Source organism: Myotis lucifugus, unplaced genomic scaffold, assembly GCF_000147115.1.
Source record: "Myotis lucifugus unplaced genomic scaffold, Myoluc2.0 scaffold_157, whole genome shotgun sequence".
Classification (NCBI taxonomy): Eukaryota; Metazoa; Chordata; class Mammalia; order Chiroptera; family Vespertilionidae; genus Myotis; species Myotis lucifugus.
The window spans coordinates 2,168,189-2,183,372 of record NW_005871205.1 but is presented as its reverse complement, the minus strand read 5'-3'; the positions used below and the strand labels follow the sequence as shown (position 1 = coordinate 2,183,372).

The 15,184-nt window shown below is 35.8% G+C and overlaps 1 protein-coding gene across 5 annotated transcripts in view; it reads right to left on the bottom strand.

The window, feature by feature from the left end:
• TAOK1 (TAO kinase 1) overlaps window positions 1-15,184 on the bottom strand; it is a 108,300-nt gene that overhangs the window by 38,360 nt on the left and 54,756 nt on the right. For 4 of the 5 annotated variants that reach the window (XR_002830896.1, XM_006095545.3, XM_023759519.1 and 1 more), the window contains 5 exons: window positions 14,852-14,945; window positions 12,617-12,698; window positions 8,020-8,187; window positions 4,662-4,865; window positions 2,592-2,726 (listed from right to left, as the gene is read on the bottom strand). Coding sequence is in view for 4 of the 5 variants with exons in the window: in XM_006095545.3 (XP_006095607.1) it covers window positions 2,592-2,726; window positions 4,662-4,865; window positions 8,020-8,187; window positions 12,617-12,698; window positions 14,852-14,945 (683 nt within the window). In the remaining variant the exon portion in view is untranslated. The remainder of the gene's footprint in view (window positions 1-2,591; window positions 2,727-4,661; window positions 4,866-8,019; window positions 8,188-12,616; window positions 12,699-14,851; window positions 14,946-15,184) is intronic. The other variant, XM_023759521.1, reaches the window with a different exon arrangement.

Sequence of the window (15,184 nt, the reverse complement as noted above, 5' to 3'; positions counted from 1 at the left end):
TATACCCTATGAGTCTGCAATTCTATGCTTAGGTATTTACCAAAAAGAAATTAAAACATGATATTTACATAAAGATTTGTACAAAAATATTCACAGCAACCTATGTGTAATAGCTCAAAATGGAATTCAAACCAAATGCTCATCAATAGAAGGAATGAATAAATAGAAAACTATTTATAGTAATAAAAAAGACTGAACACAGCCCTAACCAGTTTGACTCAGTGGACAGAGCATCGGCTTGTGGACTGAAGGGTCCTGGGTTCGATTCTGGTCAAGGGCACATGCCCAGGTTGTGGGCTCGATCCCCAGTGGGGGTTGTGCAGGAGGCTGCCAATCAATGATTCTATTTCATCATTGATGTTTCTATCTCTCTTTCCCTCTCCCTTCCTCTCTGAAATAAATAAAAATATATTTAAAAAAATAAAGTGTTAGTTTTCTAAAAAAAAAGACAACACAACAACATAGATGAATCTCAGAAACATTAAGCTGAGCAAAATAAGCTCAACTCAAAAGAGTACATTCTGTATGATTCTATTTATATAAAATCCAAACACAATTAAACCTAACAATAGTGAAGAAAAAGAAAGTCATGAAAATGGGGAAGTGACTAAAGAGGGATATGAAGGGAACTTTTTGGGATGACAAGAAATTTTATACATCCTGCTTTTTAAGGGGATGGTTAGCATAGGTATATACCATTATAAAAACTCTTCAAACTGACTATCTAAGATCTGTGCATTTGATTGTATGAAAAAAATTCAAGGCAAAAGAAGTTAGACTGAATTATGGTGTATAGTAAATATATTGAATACTATAGCTATGCTTATCTTTGCACATAAATCTACATACTCTGAATTTTTATTTGAAGTCAATGAAATTACAGTATTAAGTTTAAGGAAATGGATCTTAAGTTTTCTAAATCCATAACTTTAAGTGCTCTTAATTAATTTGAGGGAGCCAAATTTTGGGACAGAAGACTTGCTTGGGAAACATATAATATATACCAAGTTACAAAGATGTTTCCCCACAAACTGGCCCCTCTCTACGTATTTATTAAAATAGCTATGAAAAAAATCAAGCAACTTTGCCACTTGCTCTGTTCAAAGAGTTATTTAGATGTTACAGAATAGTAGGAATGACCCGAATTATGGTGGGAGATGGTGTTCTTGGCCCCACATGTCATACAGATTCACGGGTCACAGCATGGGGTTTATAAAATCTGCATATGTAGTTAACAAGTTAGATAACTCCCATATCTTTTTTTCTTTCTGTCATTTTTCCCAATAGCCTATCTATATATATAAAAGCCTAATATGCAAAGTGTCCCCTCGGGAGTTCGACCGACTGGGAGTTCAACCATTCACTATGATGTGTGCTGACCACCAGGGGCAGCGCGGAATGAAGGAAGGCCCAGACAGCGGCTGACAGCTGGGGAAGAGAGGCCCTGGCTGACAGCCGGCAGGCCACTAGGGACCTACCCATGCACGAATTTTGTGCACTGGGCCTTTAGTTTTTTCTATAATTTCTTTCTATGCCTAGAATCCTTTACTGTGTTTTGGTCCTACCTATTTGACTGATCAAGGTTATAAGTACCCCATCAAAACAGGGTTCCTGTAATAAGCAAATAATCATTTTTATTGTTATTTGGGAAATCAGAAAAACTACATTTTGGGTATGTCAAATTGGATCACCTGACATTTTCCAAACATTCCCCCTCATTTTGTTTAGCCTCAGTATTTCCTTGTCAATTCTTACGTGGAAATAACATTTTTCCTCTTCCTCCAGCCTAAAACTAATTATTTAAGGCTCAATTTGTTTTATAAATACTTCCTTTATGCCCTAAATTAAAAGTAATCTGAATTGCCCAGCCAGCGTGGCTTAGTGGTTGAACACTGACCTATGAATGAACCAGAAGGTCACGGTTTGATTCTGTGTCAGGGCACATGCCCAGGTTTCAGGCTCAATCCCTGGTGTGGGACATGGAGGCATGGAGGAGGAAGCCAATCAATAATTCTCTCTCACCATTGATGTTTCTATCTCTCTCTCCCTCACCCTTCCTCTCTGAAATCAACAAAAAATATATATTTTTTAGAAAGTCATGTGAATTCCTATTGAGTATCTTGTAGTACTCTTAATATATTCTAACATATTAGTTATTTGTGTACATGTCTTGAAGATATTATTAGTTTATTTATTTTTTAAAAATATTTTTATTGATTTGAGAGAGGAAGGGAAAGGGAGAGAGAGATAGAAACATCAATGATGAGAGAGAATCATTGATGGCTGCCTCCTGCTAGTCCCCCGATGGGTTTTGACCCACAACCTGGGCATGTGCCCTAACTGGGAATCAAACCCTGATCTCCTGGTTCATAGGTTGATGCTCAACCACTGAGCCACGCCAGTCGGGCAGAAGATATTATTAGTTTAATGTGTGTTTCATATATTCTTTCTCCTAACAGGCACTTAATTCTGAATAAATGTTTTGCAAAATAAACCTCAAATACAAAAAAAAAAAAAAAATCATTATATTTGAGTATAGATGACAAGGTCCAACATGGAAAATATACTTCAAATTCAGGTGAAGCACATACCAGTGATGCTGTCCGTATAGTAGCAAAGTGTTCTCGATTACGATAGTGTGATTTATGACGAGATACTTGGGGTGGAGATTGTGGATCTGATGCTCTTGTTCTAGGATCTCCCTCTTCTCTATAATTTTCTTCCTCCTAAATAAAAAAAGAGACAACACTATTTGAGGTGAACAGAGTTCATCTGAACTTTTAAGATAATGAGCTTAAAATGACAACCTGATCAACAAACCTCAGACACAATTTTAAAAACAAACGAAAATTAGGAATGCTGATATTTTATTTTCAACATAATTAGAATCAGGAGACATCATTTCTTCAGTGTGTGAAATAGCACAGAGATTCAGGATAAGAAAATGTATAAGGCTAGATTTATATCCTACTCATATGTGAAATTGCAAAGCTTTAATATGACTTGAAAATGATGATGAAACATGCAGCCAATATTTTAAACAGCAGCAATGAAATTAATTTCTTGAAGGCTCCTGGGTTTTAGAAGCAATAATATAGCTTAGAAATATCTTTATAATGCGTCTGCCATTTGTTCAAGTAATAAAAAAATAGTTGTAAATTGATGTCTTTCCTTATATATTACCTTAGTTCATTAACTAAAGAGAAGTCAATTAAGTAGAAACCAACTAATTATGGGACTAATTTTTTATATTGCTGATTCTATTGTAAGAATATAAAAATTAAACAGGATTTTGCTCTAACACTTCCACTTATCTAATCATTCTTATAAGTTCTTTGTATCTGATAAAATATATGTAATATAATATTTGCCATTTTAACCATCTTTAAGTATATAAGTCAGTGGCATTAATTACATTCTCAATGTTGTGCAACCATTGTCACTATTTCCAAATGGAAACTCTGTATCCATTAACAAAAACTTTCCTCTACTCAGCCCCTGGTACCCTTTAATCTACTTTCTAACTCTACAAATTTGCCTATTCTAGATATTTCATATAAATGGAATTACACAATATTTGTCTTTTTGCATCTGGTTTGTATCACTTAGCATGTTTTCAAGGTTCACTCCATGTAGCAATCAGAATTTCATTCCATTTAATAGCTGAATAATATTCCATTAGATGTATATACCACGTTTTGTTTATTCATTCATTGATGGACACTTATGTTGGTTCCACCTTTTAGCTAATGGTGTTTACTAACATTTTAGGTAATACCACAAGCTGTTAAGTTAAAAAGGAAGCATTCTTAATAATTGCTAAAAGGAGCTACCTGACCTCAAATATTTTTAAGAAAATTAAAAATTTTGTACTTGAAAGTGCAAAAAATGTAGCATACAACCCTATTTCTTATATACAGAATTTATACTTTTCTGTAACTACACTCCGTTTTTTTAAAAAAGTTATCTTTATTGTTGAAAGTATTACAGATGTCCACCTTTTTACCCCCATTTACCCCCTCCTCCCCACTCCTGTCCCCTCCCCAGGCCTTCACTGCACTATTGTCTGTGTCCATGGATTATGCATAAACTATACTCAATTTTATTTTAAACATGTAAACATGGATAATGCAAAAGTTGTGTTTTTTTTTAATCCTCACCTGAGGATATTACTTTCATTGATTCAAGAAAGAGAGGAAAGGAGAAGGAGAGAAAGAGAGAAACTTCCATTGGTTGCCTCAGGTATGTGCCTTGACAGGGAATTGTGTCCATGACCCTTTGGTGCATAGGATGATGGTCTAACACTGGCCAGGGCCCAAAGTTACTTTTGATCATCTTAATCCTTTCTCCCACTCCCCAAAAGCAACCATTATCACTAATTTCATGTGTATACTTACTATTTTAAAAACTTTATTTCCCATCATTAGTACTTCAAATAATACATTATGTATCTTATTTCTGTATTTCTTCTAAAATTTTAAAAAACATTATTTTTATATTCTCAAAACATTAGTTTCCCAAATGCAGACATTACATTGGGAATTAACAAGCCTATTGTTCCAAATTTCTGAAACATTAAAAAAAAATTCCTCTTACAGTAGTCAGATAAAGAAAATTATTTACCAAAGTTGAAATTTTTCAATAAAAACCCAAATACTCACAGGTTTTAAGTGGATGACAGAACTATTAGACATCACTGTATGATCTCCCTCCATCATGTCTAGCTCACTCTTGTCATCCGAGGCATCTGGAAGACTGTTAACACTACTGCTTTGGCTACTGGCACTAATGGACATACTGGGAATCGACTGATTACTTCCAACACTATTCACTGTTCCTGTCCGTCCAACACCATGATCTTGTTCCTAAGGGAAAAGAGCATTAGGTTCAAATATCGGTATTTCTTTTGAATTCTTGAATACAAGTACCTTGCACATTGGTTGGCATACAGTCTTCAGAAAGTCACAGGTCTATCATGAGAAATCCCCTTTAATTGTCAAACCAGTAAGTTTACCAACTGTTCCTTGTCAGTAAAAAAACCCAACCGTGGGTAAAAGTCAGCTAATCAGTTTTGGGTTATTTCTAAAGTGTAGCATTTTCTCTAAACTGATATTTTTAAAATCCATTTCTACCACACAATTCATGGGCTATATATAGAGATTATGCTCATTTCTCAATGATTCCCATGGTTAAAACAAGCCCCAACTTTTTTTTTAAATCTTATAAACAACCCACCCCCCACCACACCCTTTTAAATATTTTTATTGATTGCAGAGAGGAAGTGAGGAGAGACAGAAACATCAATGATGAGAGAGAATCACTGATCGGCTGCCTCCTGCACACCCTTCACTGGGGATCGAGCCCACAAGCTGGGCATGTGCCCTTGACCGGAATCGAACCTGGGACCCTTCAGTCTGCAGGCTGATGCTCTATCCTCTGAGCCAAACCGGCTACGGCTAAACAACCCCTTTTAATTATTTTTTATTGAAGCCTTTTATATGTATACTAGAGGCCCGATGCACGAAATTCATGCAAGGTGCTCGGCCCTCACAGCCACAGCAGCTTGCCTCAGCCCTCACAGCCCTGGCTTTGTCCAGAAGGTCATTTGGCTGTCCAGTCTAATTAGCATATTACACTTTTATTATTATAGATTTTCCTTTCTTCCTCAGTATAAAATCTCTAGCCCATCCTCTACCACCATATAATTAACATTAATTCTTATCCATTTTTGTGTAAATTGAAAATGACATATTACTTAAGTATTTAATCATAATCATAGATTGTTTTTCTGAAGTAACCAGGCAAGCAATGGTATCTAGGCACCAACGTAATAGCAGTCTTACCATATCAAAATTCTATAAGACATGCAGAATTTTTTAAAGATATGCAGAATTTAATTAATATAGACCAGTAGTTCCCAATCTTTTTTTGACCATGCCCCACCTGTGACATATAATTCTTATTATTTAAAATTGAACTCCTATTCACATGGAGGAAGCCTAAAAGGCCATTAACTTGGTCTAAACAAGCTTCCAAAGAACATGGCATCCGTGAAAGAGAAAAATAAAAGAATGAAAGGACAATTGAAGTACTGAGGAAGAAATCACTAAGAAATTGTTTAAAAAATAATAATATATGAAGTGATATGAAAAAATAGCAAAGTTTCAAAACATGCATAAATACGTCACTATATATTTATATACTGTATATGAGGCCCCTAGAACCATAAGAAATGCAAAAAATTCACTGTTCATAACTCATTCTTGAATTGCCCCCCTTAAAAATCAAATTGCCCCCATGTGGGGCCTGTGCCCCACGTTGGGAACCACTGATATAGACCCATGGTGTGTATATCTCTCATTATATATAGATATATATCTTGCCCTGGCTGACTTGGCTCAGTGGATAGAGCGTCAGCCTGCGGACTGAAGGGTCCCAGGTTCGATTCCGGCCAAGGGCACATGCCTGGGTTGCGGGCTCAATCTCCAATGGGGTGCGTGCAGGAGGCAGCCAATCAATGATTCTCTCTCATCATTGATGTTTCTTTTTTTTTAAAATATATTTTTATTGATTTTTTTACAGAGAGGAAGGGAGAGGGATAGAGAGTTAGAAACATCGATGAGAGAGAAACATCGATCAGCCGCCTCCTGCACACCTCCTACTGGGGATGTGCCTGCAACCAAGGTACATGCCCTTGACGGGAATCGAACCTGGGACCTTTCAGTCCACAGGCCGACGCTCTATACCCTGAGCCAAACCAGTTAGGGCATCATCACTGATGTTTCTCTCTCTCTCTTCTTTCTCCCTTCCTCTCTGAAACCAATAAAGAAATATATTTTATAGATATATACTCATACATATATGAACTTATATATCCCTAGCCTATCAAAGATGCTACATTAAAATTATAGATTTAACTACATTAGAATTTTATTAATTTCACAACTCTGCTAAAATACTCATATATTTAAAAATAGCCCCAAACAATTTTCTAATGACTATTATAAGAATTAATAAAATAAAATAAAAACAAAAAACTGTAAGTTAAGAAAGTATTGTATTTTATAGTTCATTAACTATGAAGCACTATTAAAAAGAAAAGTAAGTACTGCTCCTGGTTTCAGAATGCAAAGTGATCTCCTTCACTGGAAAGTAATACAAAAAAAAAAATCAAAGCTTTGGAATTCTAACAGAAATACAGAAGAAAACTGAAAATATTTAGAGTGAAAAAGATAAGGTGAATTAACCATTCCGAGCCTTGCTTTATTCATCTGTAAAATTAGTATTTTAGAACTGTGTAGATGGAATAAAATTGTAGAGAACTGAAAAGAATCAAGTGTCTATAGGGACAAAGCAGAACACTTGGTCACTTTCTGAGTGAGTATTGGCAACTTCCAGAGTTTATTATTTCAAATATTTCCAAAAGCGTGTCCCATGAAATTGGAGAATAGTAAAAAAAAAAAAAAAAAAAAAGGGTTCAGTGGCCAAGAACTTTGAGAGGGACTACATTAAATAAAGTTGAACAGGTTTCTTTAATAAAAGGACTCACAGGGCTTTACTATGCCAATGTACATTAAGAAGGGGTTGGGTTTGCCCTGACCGGTTTTGCTCAGTGGATAGAGCGTCGGCCTGCAGACTGAAGGGTCCCAGGTTCGATTCTGGTCAAGGGCATGTACCTTGGTTGCGGGCACATCCCCAGTTGGGGGTGTGTGCAGGAGGCAGCTGATCGATGTTTCTCTCTCATTGATGTTTCTAATTCTCCATCCCTCTCCCTTCCTCTCTGTAAAAAATGAATAAAATATATTAAAAAAAAAAAAAGAAGGGGTTGGGTTTAAATAATGCAAAATCTTTTTCCCACCTGGGATCTTTACAGGAAAAAGATAAGGATCCTTACAGGACCTCAGGTAAGAAAACACAATCTAGGAACCACTGATCTAAAAGATTTGTGACAAGACAGATTATATAAGGAAAGAAGGCAATGAAGAGAGCTCAATATTTCAGTAATTTCTAAGTTATTACCTCTTCTTCTTCCTGTGCTTCTACTGCTGGTCCATTATGTGCCTCCTGGAAAAGGAGTTTCTTCATTTTTCTATATTGCAGATTGTCCAGCTCTCTTACTGCATCCTTTGTCCTTTGAATGAGATCTATTAACACTGTTTCAGGGCGCTCCCGAAGAACAAACATGTGCTGGATAAGAGAAAGTAAAAGTTAAAACCTATGCTGTATATATTTTTTAATTAGTACAAATGTACCCCTCCTAGAATTACTATCCTAAATAATTATGATAGATATTGCATATAATCTATAGCTACCTAATTCTATTATACTTCTGACTTCTTTCATTTACAAAGTTGTCATTTACACATATATACTCTGTGCCTACATAACCACCCCTGCAAATTTTATAAAAACTTTGAACATAATACTTTTGTTGGCCAACTGAAAACACTGAGTTAAAATAGTCAAAAAGTCTAATTAAACTCTAAGAATTAAGTTCAATTATTAAATTAGAGCCCTAAATAAAGGCTAAATAAAGGTTTACATATTCTAGAACTGCTGATTTCACAGATAAGGCACGTTAGTTCTTAGTTAGGTTTCAACAGGAATGTATTTACTGATGGTGGTTTTATGTCACATGAAACCTTGATATTATTGACTCCTTTATATGTTCCATAAGCAACACTTCATAAAACACTAGCAGCTGATTAAAAGCCATTATATTGGTGATTTTTCATTTCTTTTTAAAAATGTTTTTATTAATTTCAGAGAGAGGAAGGGAGAGGGAGGGAGAGAAAGAAACATCAATGATGAGAGAGAATCACTGATCAGCTGCCTCCTGCACATTCCCTACTGGGGATTGAGCCCCAAATCAGGGCATGGGCCCTCACCGGAATTGAACTGTGAGCTCTTGGCTCATGGGTCACCCCTCAAACACTGAGCCATGCTTGCTGGGCATTATTAGTGATTTTTACCATTAACATTTAATAAAGCTTAACCTTATCAAATACAGAAAAATAGAAAGAACAACTCCACCATTAGAAGTACCATTGTTACATTTTGGCATATTTCTTTTCTTCCATTTTTTCAATTACAGTTGATATTCAATATTATATTAGTTTCAAGTGTACAGCATTGTGGTTAGGTATTTTAAAAACTTATGAAGTGATCCTCCCAATAAGTCTAGTACCCACCTGGCATCATACATATAGTTACTACAATATTACCGATTACATTCTCTATGCTGTATTATATGCCAGTGATGGTGTATTTCTTTTCAGAAATTTTCTATGTATAAATTTTGTTTTGTGAATAGTTAGCATATAGATTGCAGAAAGATTCCTTCTACCCTGAGTTCATGAAATGCCCTTGAATTCTTATAACACTTTTACCTTCTTTGTTAGTTTAAATTTATTTCTTCATTATGCAGAGTTAACTACATATTTTATTCTACTTTTTGTCATAAGTATTACGTTATTTCAACTCATAAACATGTCTACAGAACATTTCATCAAACATTTATGCCAAAATTATTTAAGCATTATCCTAATTCTGGATGGTTATTTCCAATTTTTATTTCTGAGATAAATAGCTTCATACATTAGAAAAACTTTTTTCTATTTTTTCTTTTCTTTATGATGGACTGTGACAGAAATGTAATTAGGCCAAAGAAAAAGAAGCACTTGATAGATACTTTCCAATAAGGCTGTGCCAATACACTCAGAATTCAATAAAGGTAAATGAATACTACTTGTAGTCTTGGGATCTATTCTCCAAATACCAAATACCTGACCCTGGTGGGTTAGGTTTTTGTCAAAAGAGTTTATGCTTAGGCAAGTGTAAGAAGGCAGTAACATTCTTCCTTTTTCCTGAGCCTTAGTTTCTTGGTATGTACCACTATCTACAATATTAAGTCTTCTTCTATTATTATTATTACTAGAAGCCCAGTGCATGAAATTCTTGCACTGGTAGGGTCCCTAGAGGCTGCTGGCTGGGGCCTCCCTCCCTTCCCCTGGCCAGCTTGCCCCCTAGTCGAACTCCCGGGAGAACTCCAGTAGAGGGGACAATTTGCATACTACACTTTTATTATATAGGATTATTATTACTAGAGGCTCGATGCATGAAATTAGTGCAGGGGTGGGGTCCCTAGCCCTGGCCGGTGATTGAAGCGAGAGCGTCTGGCATGGAAGGGCAGGTCCCAGCTGACCTCTGGGTCCTGGGCAGCACCTGAATCCCTGGGCCCCTGCTCGCCCCCCTCCGCCTGAATCACTGCGCCTGAGTCCCCACATGGAGATGTGGTGAGCACGGCCAGATGCTGCGAGCCGGGGTGCAGCGTGGACCTCTGGGCCACCCAGCGGCACCACATGGAAACTGGGTAAGTAGCATGCTCTCTCCAGACCGGCTCCTGCATGAACCCATGGGGAGCCCGACCAGCCCCTGCGGTCCCAGCGGCTGTTGCCCAGCTCACCCGGAAGAGGCCATGTGGGTGAGGGGGCGGACTCTTCGCGGGCGCCCGGCACCTGAGCACAAGGGCTTCCCTGGCACGCGAGCCCTGGCATCCTGGGAGAGGGTAGCAGGGGGTGTGAGTGAGTTTGGCAGGCATCCCACATTCTCACCGCACCTCCGTCCCTGTCACCCCTGCCCCCAGGTAGCCAGCAAGAGGTCACAGCATGTCACCAACACCCGCCATGTTACGTGCCGCCCCCTGGTGGTCAGTGCACATCATAGCGAGTGGTCGAACTCCTCGTCTCCCAGTCAAGCGACCGCTCGAGGGGACAATTTGCATATTAGGCTTTTATTATATAGGATTATTATTATTATTTAATCTTCACCTGAGGACATATGTATTGATTTTAGAGAGAGAGGAAGGGAGAGGGAAACATTAATCAGTTGCCTCCCATACACACCCTGACTGGGGATCAAAACTGCAACCTCAGCATGTGCCCCAACTAGGAATTGAACCTGCAACCCTTCCGGTGCGTGGGGCAATGAATACTCCAACCAACTGAGGCGCAGGGGCCAATATTTAGTCTTATTAAAAAATATGTATTTTTAAGTTTAATAATTTTCTACATATAGATCTTGCTTATTTTTCACTAACATAATTCCTAGGTATACTGAACATTTTGTTGCTGCAATGAGTACCTATTTATTCAGGCTTTCATTACTGAAACTGTATTGCTCTTCAACATACTATGGTTGCAAACAATACTACTGAATATATATATGAAGATTTTCTTTGTATCTTTAACTGCTGTTCACTGAAAATAAGCTGAACCGCTTTGAAACTCTAAAACATTCATGTAATAAAAGTCTACTTATATCTTGTAGTGAAAATCAACAAGATTCCTTAGGGTCACAAAGAGAGACACAAATACTATTTACTAATAATGTCTTAACTGGATGTCTTAGGAAGTATATTAATTTCAACAATACTACTACTGTTATTAAGAAGATGGTAAGCCTACAAATGAAATAATAATTTTTTGAGAATATAAAGAATACCAATAATGTGTTTAAATTAAGCAACAAATCTATTGAAAACTGAATAGAATTTACATAATTTAAAAAATATTTTCAGCCATGGCTGGTCTGGCTCAGTGGATAGAGCATCAGCCTTCAGACTCAAGGGTCCCGGGTTCGATTCTGGTCAAGGGCATGTACCTTGGTTGCGGGCACATCCCCAGTAGGGAGTGTGCAGGAGGCAGCTGATCGATGTTACTTTCTCATCAATGTTTCTAACTCTCTATCCCTCTCCCTTCCTCTCTGTAAAAAATCAATAAAATATTTTTAAAAATATATTTTCATTAAGTTAGAAAAAGATATTTCCAGAAAGGAAACAAAAATGATAAACATTTTTAAGTTTCTCTTGAAATCTCTCTTCTCCCACAATATTTACATAAATATATCACACCATTTTCTTTCATATTATTTTAATATAGGACAGATCAATATATAAAGTATTATAGATATAATAAAATTATATTAAAATTTAACTGTTTTGCCAACTAAAATATAACATTATTCCATATAAACCAAAATTTATAATTATAACTCATGAATATATTCTTGCATATATAAAAATGTAGCCATTTGTTACTATTTTGAATATTTGACTATATATTGTATTCAGCAACAGTAAAACCAGTTAATCACTTTTGGAAAGAAAAAAAACAAATGAAAAACTTAGCATCTGAGAAAACTTACAAACAATATTCTAGTAAAAATGGTAGAGCATTCTTTTTTTAAAAACATTTAATTTTTTAATATTTTTTAATCCAAGGATATTTTTCCATTGATTATAGAGAGAGTGGAAGAGAGAGGGAAAGACAGAGAAAAACATCGATGTGAGAGAAACACATTGATTGGTTGCCTCCTGCAGGCGCCCTGACCATGGCCCAGGCTGGGGAGGAGCCTGCAACCACATGCCCTGGACGGGAATCAAACCTGGGACCCTTTGGTCAGTAGGCTGGCGCTCTATCCACTGAGCCAAACTGAGCCAAACTGGCTAGGGCTGGTAGAGCATTCTTAATACTGATTCAGAATCAAACAAGAATAAAGCACATTTTAAAAAATAATTTCTTAGGGATAAAAAACCGATTTAAGAATATAAACTGACCTTTAAAAGTTCCTCTGATGTAGGGCGATCTTGAGGGATTTTCTGGAGGCAAGAATCTACAAAGTTGCGAAAATAATCAGACCTATTGTAAAGGAAAGTATCAAGTGAACATATTGCTATTTTTAAAAACAGATCCACAAATCAAGGTATGTGCCTATTGGTGGGAGGGGGGATGGAAAAAATTATAAAAGCAAGCAGACACGATACACTATGTATTTCATATAAATCTATGAAAACCATCTAAAGCAGTGGTTCTCAACCTGTGGGTCGCGATCCCTTTGGGGGTCGAACGACCCTTTCACAGGGGTCGCCTAAGACCATCGGAAAACACATATATAATTACAGATTGTTTTTGTGATTAATCACTATGCTTTAATTATGTTCAATTTGTAACAATGAAAATACATCCTGCATATCAGATATTTACATTACGGTTCATAACAGTAGCAAAATTACAGTTATGAAGTAGCAACGAAAATAATTTTATGGTTGGGGGTCACCACAACATGAGGAACTGTATTAAAGGGTCGTGGCATTAGGAAGGTTGAGAACCACTGATCTAAAGCAACCAGTGAACCTTTACCATTTTTCAAAGATAAATTTGCACAGATTATTTAAAAATCTTGCTCTCACATAATAACACAACTCGTTCTAAATTATGGCAAAATTAGGGAAGTCAATTTTTTTCTTCTTTGCATTCAAATCTAAAATGGCATTCTTCTCAATTTGTTTTCTCTCTTCTCTAAGCCATCTCTTCCTTGTTTGCTTCTTGGATTATCTCCTATATAGCATGTTTCAGAACATCACTCTTAGCTTTGGAGGGAGCATTTTGTATACCTATTTGATATCCCTGAACAAATGGATAAAATTTCCATTAAACCCAGAAAACCAATTATGTTATTTTTAAAAACATTAGAAGTCTGCAACATATTATTATAGCGTGTTATGAGAAGAGTTCAGTGAGCAAGGCAGTAAGTAATAATTTATCGTTTGTCTTCAAATATCAAATAACATTTTATGTTCCTTGTGCAAGAATTTTTTTGAATCCCCAAAGAATCTAAGTCTGTGTTCAATATATTTATTATTTATATGTACCATAATACTAAACTGTGCCAAAAGATTTCTTCTATATGTCTCTAATTTATGTGCCTTAATTATGTAATCCTTAAAAAATAAAGTATCACTAATTTATGCATCTACTTGTGAATTTTAAAGTATTTATTAAATATACTAGAGGCCTGATGCACGAAAATTGTGCAAGAATAGGCCCTCAGAGCCCCGGCTGCCTCGTGGCCTGTCCCCCTGCCCACTGGTTGTTCCAGAAGGTTGCCAGGAAGGTCGTTCCGGAAGGTCATTCCGCCGTCTGGTCTAATCAGCATATTAACTCTTTATTATATAGGACTAGAATTTCTCCTATAATTTTTCAAATGCTAGATACACCTGAAGAATTAATTTCCCATTAAAATTTTCTATCACTAATAAAAATTCTAGTTTTTAAAAACTATCAATCTGTTTTACATAAACTTCTTTACATAAATGAACTTCATTTTATCAAATCAAGGAAGCACTAGGAAAAGGAACATCAGAGCATTCTGAATAATAAATAACATAAAAACTAGAATAACCACAAAGTTATAAATTATCTGATAATTCTGATAAATCAAGTCATTTTATCTATGTTTTTTTATACCATATAAATTAAAAACCATTCTCCAACAAAATATCACTACAGGTATCGCCATCTACATATTTTAGTTATAAAATATTAATGTTTAAATTGTGTTATTTATTATATAATCAGGGTAATATATATTCCTAAAGTTCAAAGAAAATATAAATTTTTGTAAAAAGCAGTATTTTTTGCTTCCATGTAGCATCACTGAGATGCATATGCTATGAAAAGCAGATATAATAAAGGATAAACAAGATATAGGGGTAAAATAAACCAATTTTATTTTACTTATCTTTATCAAGAGTTTATTTAACTCAGGTTCACTGAGGGAATTAAACAAGCCAATAGCATACAGGATAACGTCTCTTAATAAGCCAATAAAAATAACATACTCCAAAGTAATGATGGATTAATTAGACTACTGTTACAGGAATAAGCCTATTTTCATCTCTCTTCAGATAGAAATACATTTTACCTAGTTGAAATGAAATCATTTTGATAACATTATAAGAACGCATTTAATTTATAAAATGTTGAGTAATGTATCTCTTAGCAATACTCACCATTCATTAGACTGTAGTGTAGGGGATTCATTTTGGGCTATGTGATATAAGGCACTCATTGCATTCATATTAAATAAAGGAGGCTTTCTTTCCGCTGTAAGAGAAAGAAAACTTGTTATTGTTCTTGCAAATATTGTTAAAGTTTTTTAAAAATAATTTCAAACTTGGCAAAAAAATTGCAAGTTGAGTTAAAAAAACACATTCAAGTATATCAATTTAGATTAAATTGCTGAATTGATGCTCTACCATTCCTAAGTACTTTAAAACAGGAACTCCCTACTAAGAACAATAATACCTCCATTAAATCAGGCCATTAATGCTGATACATGACTT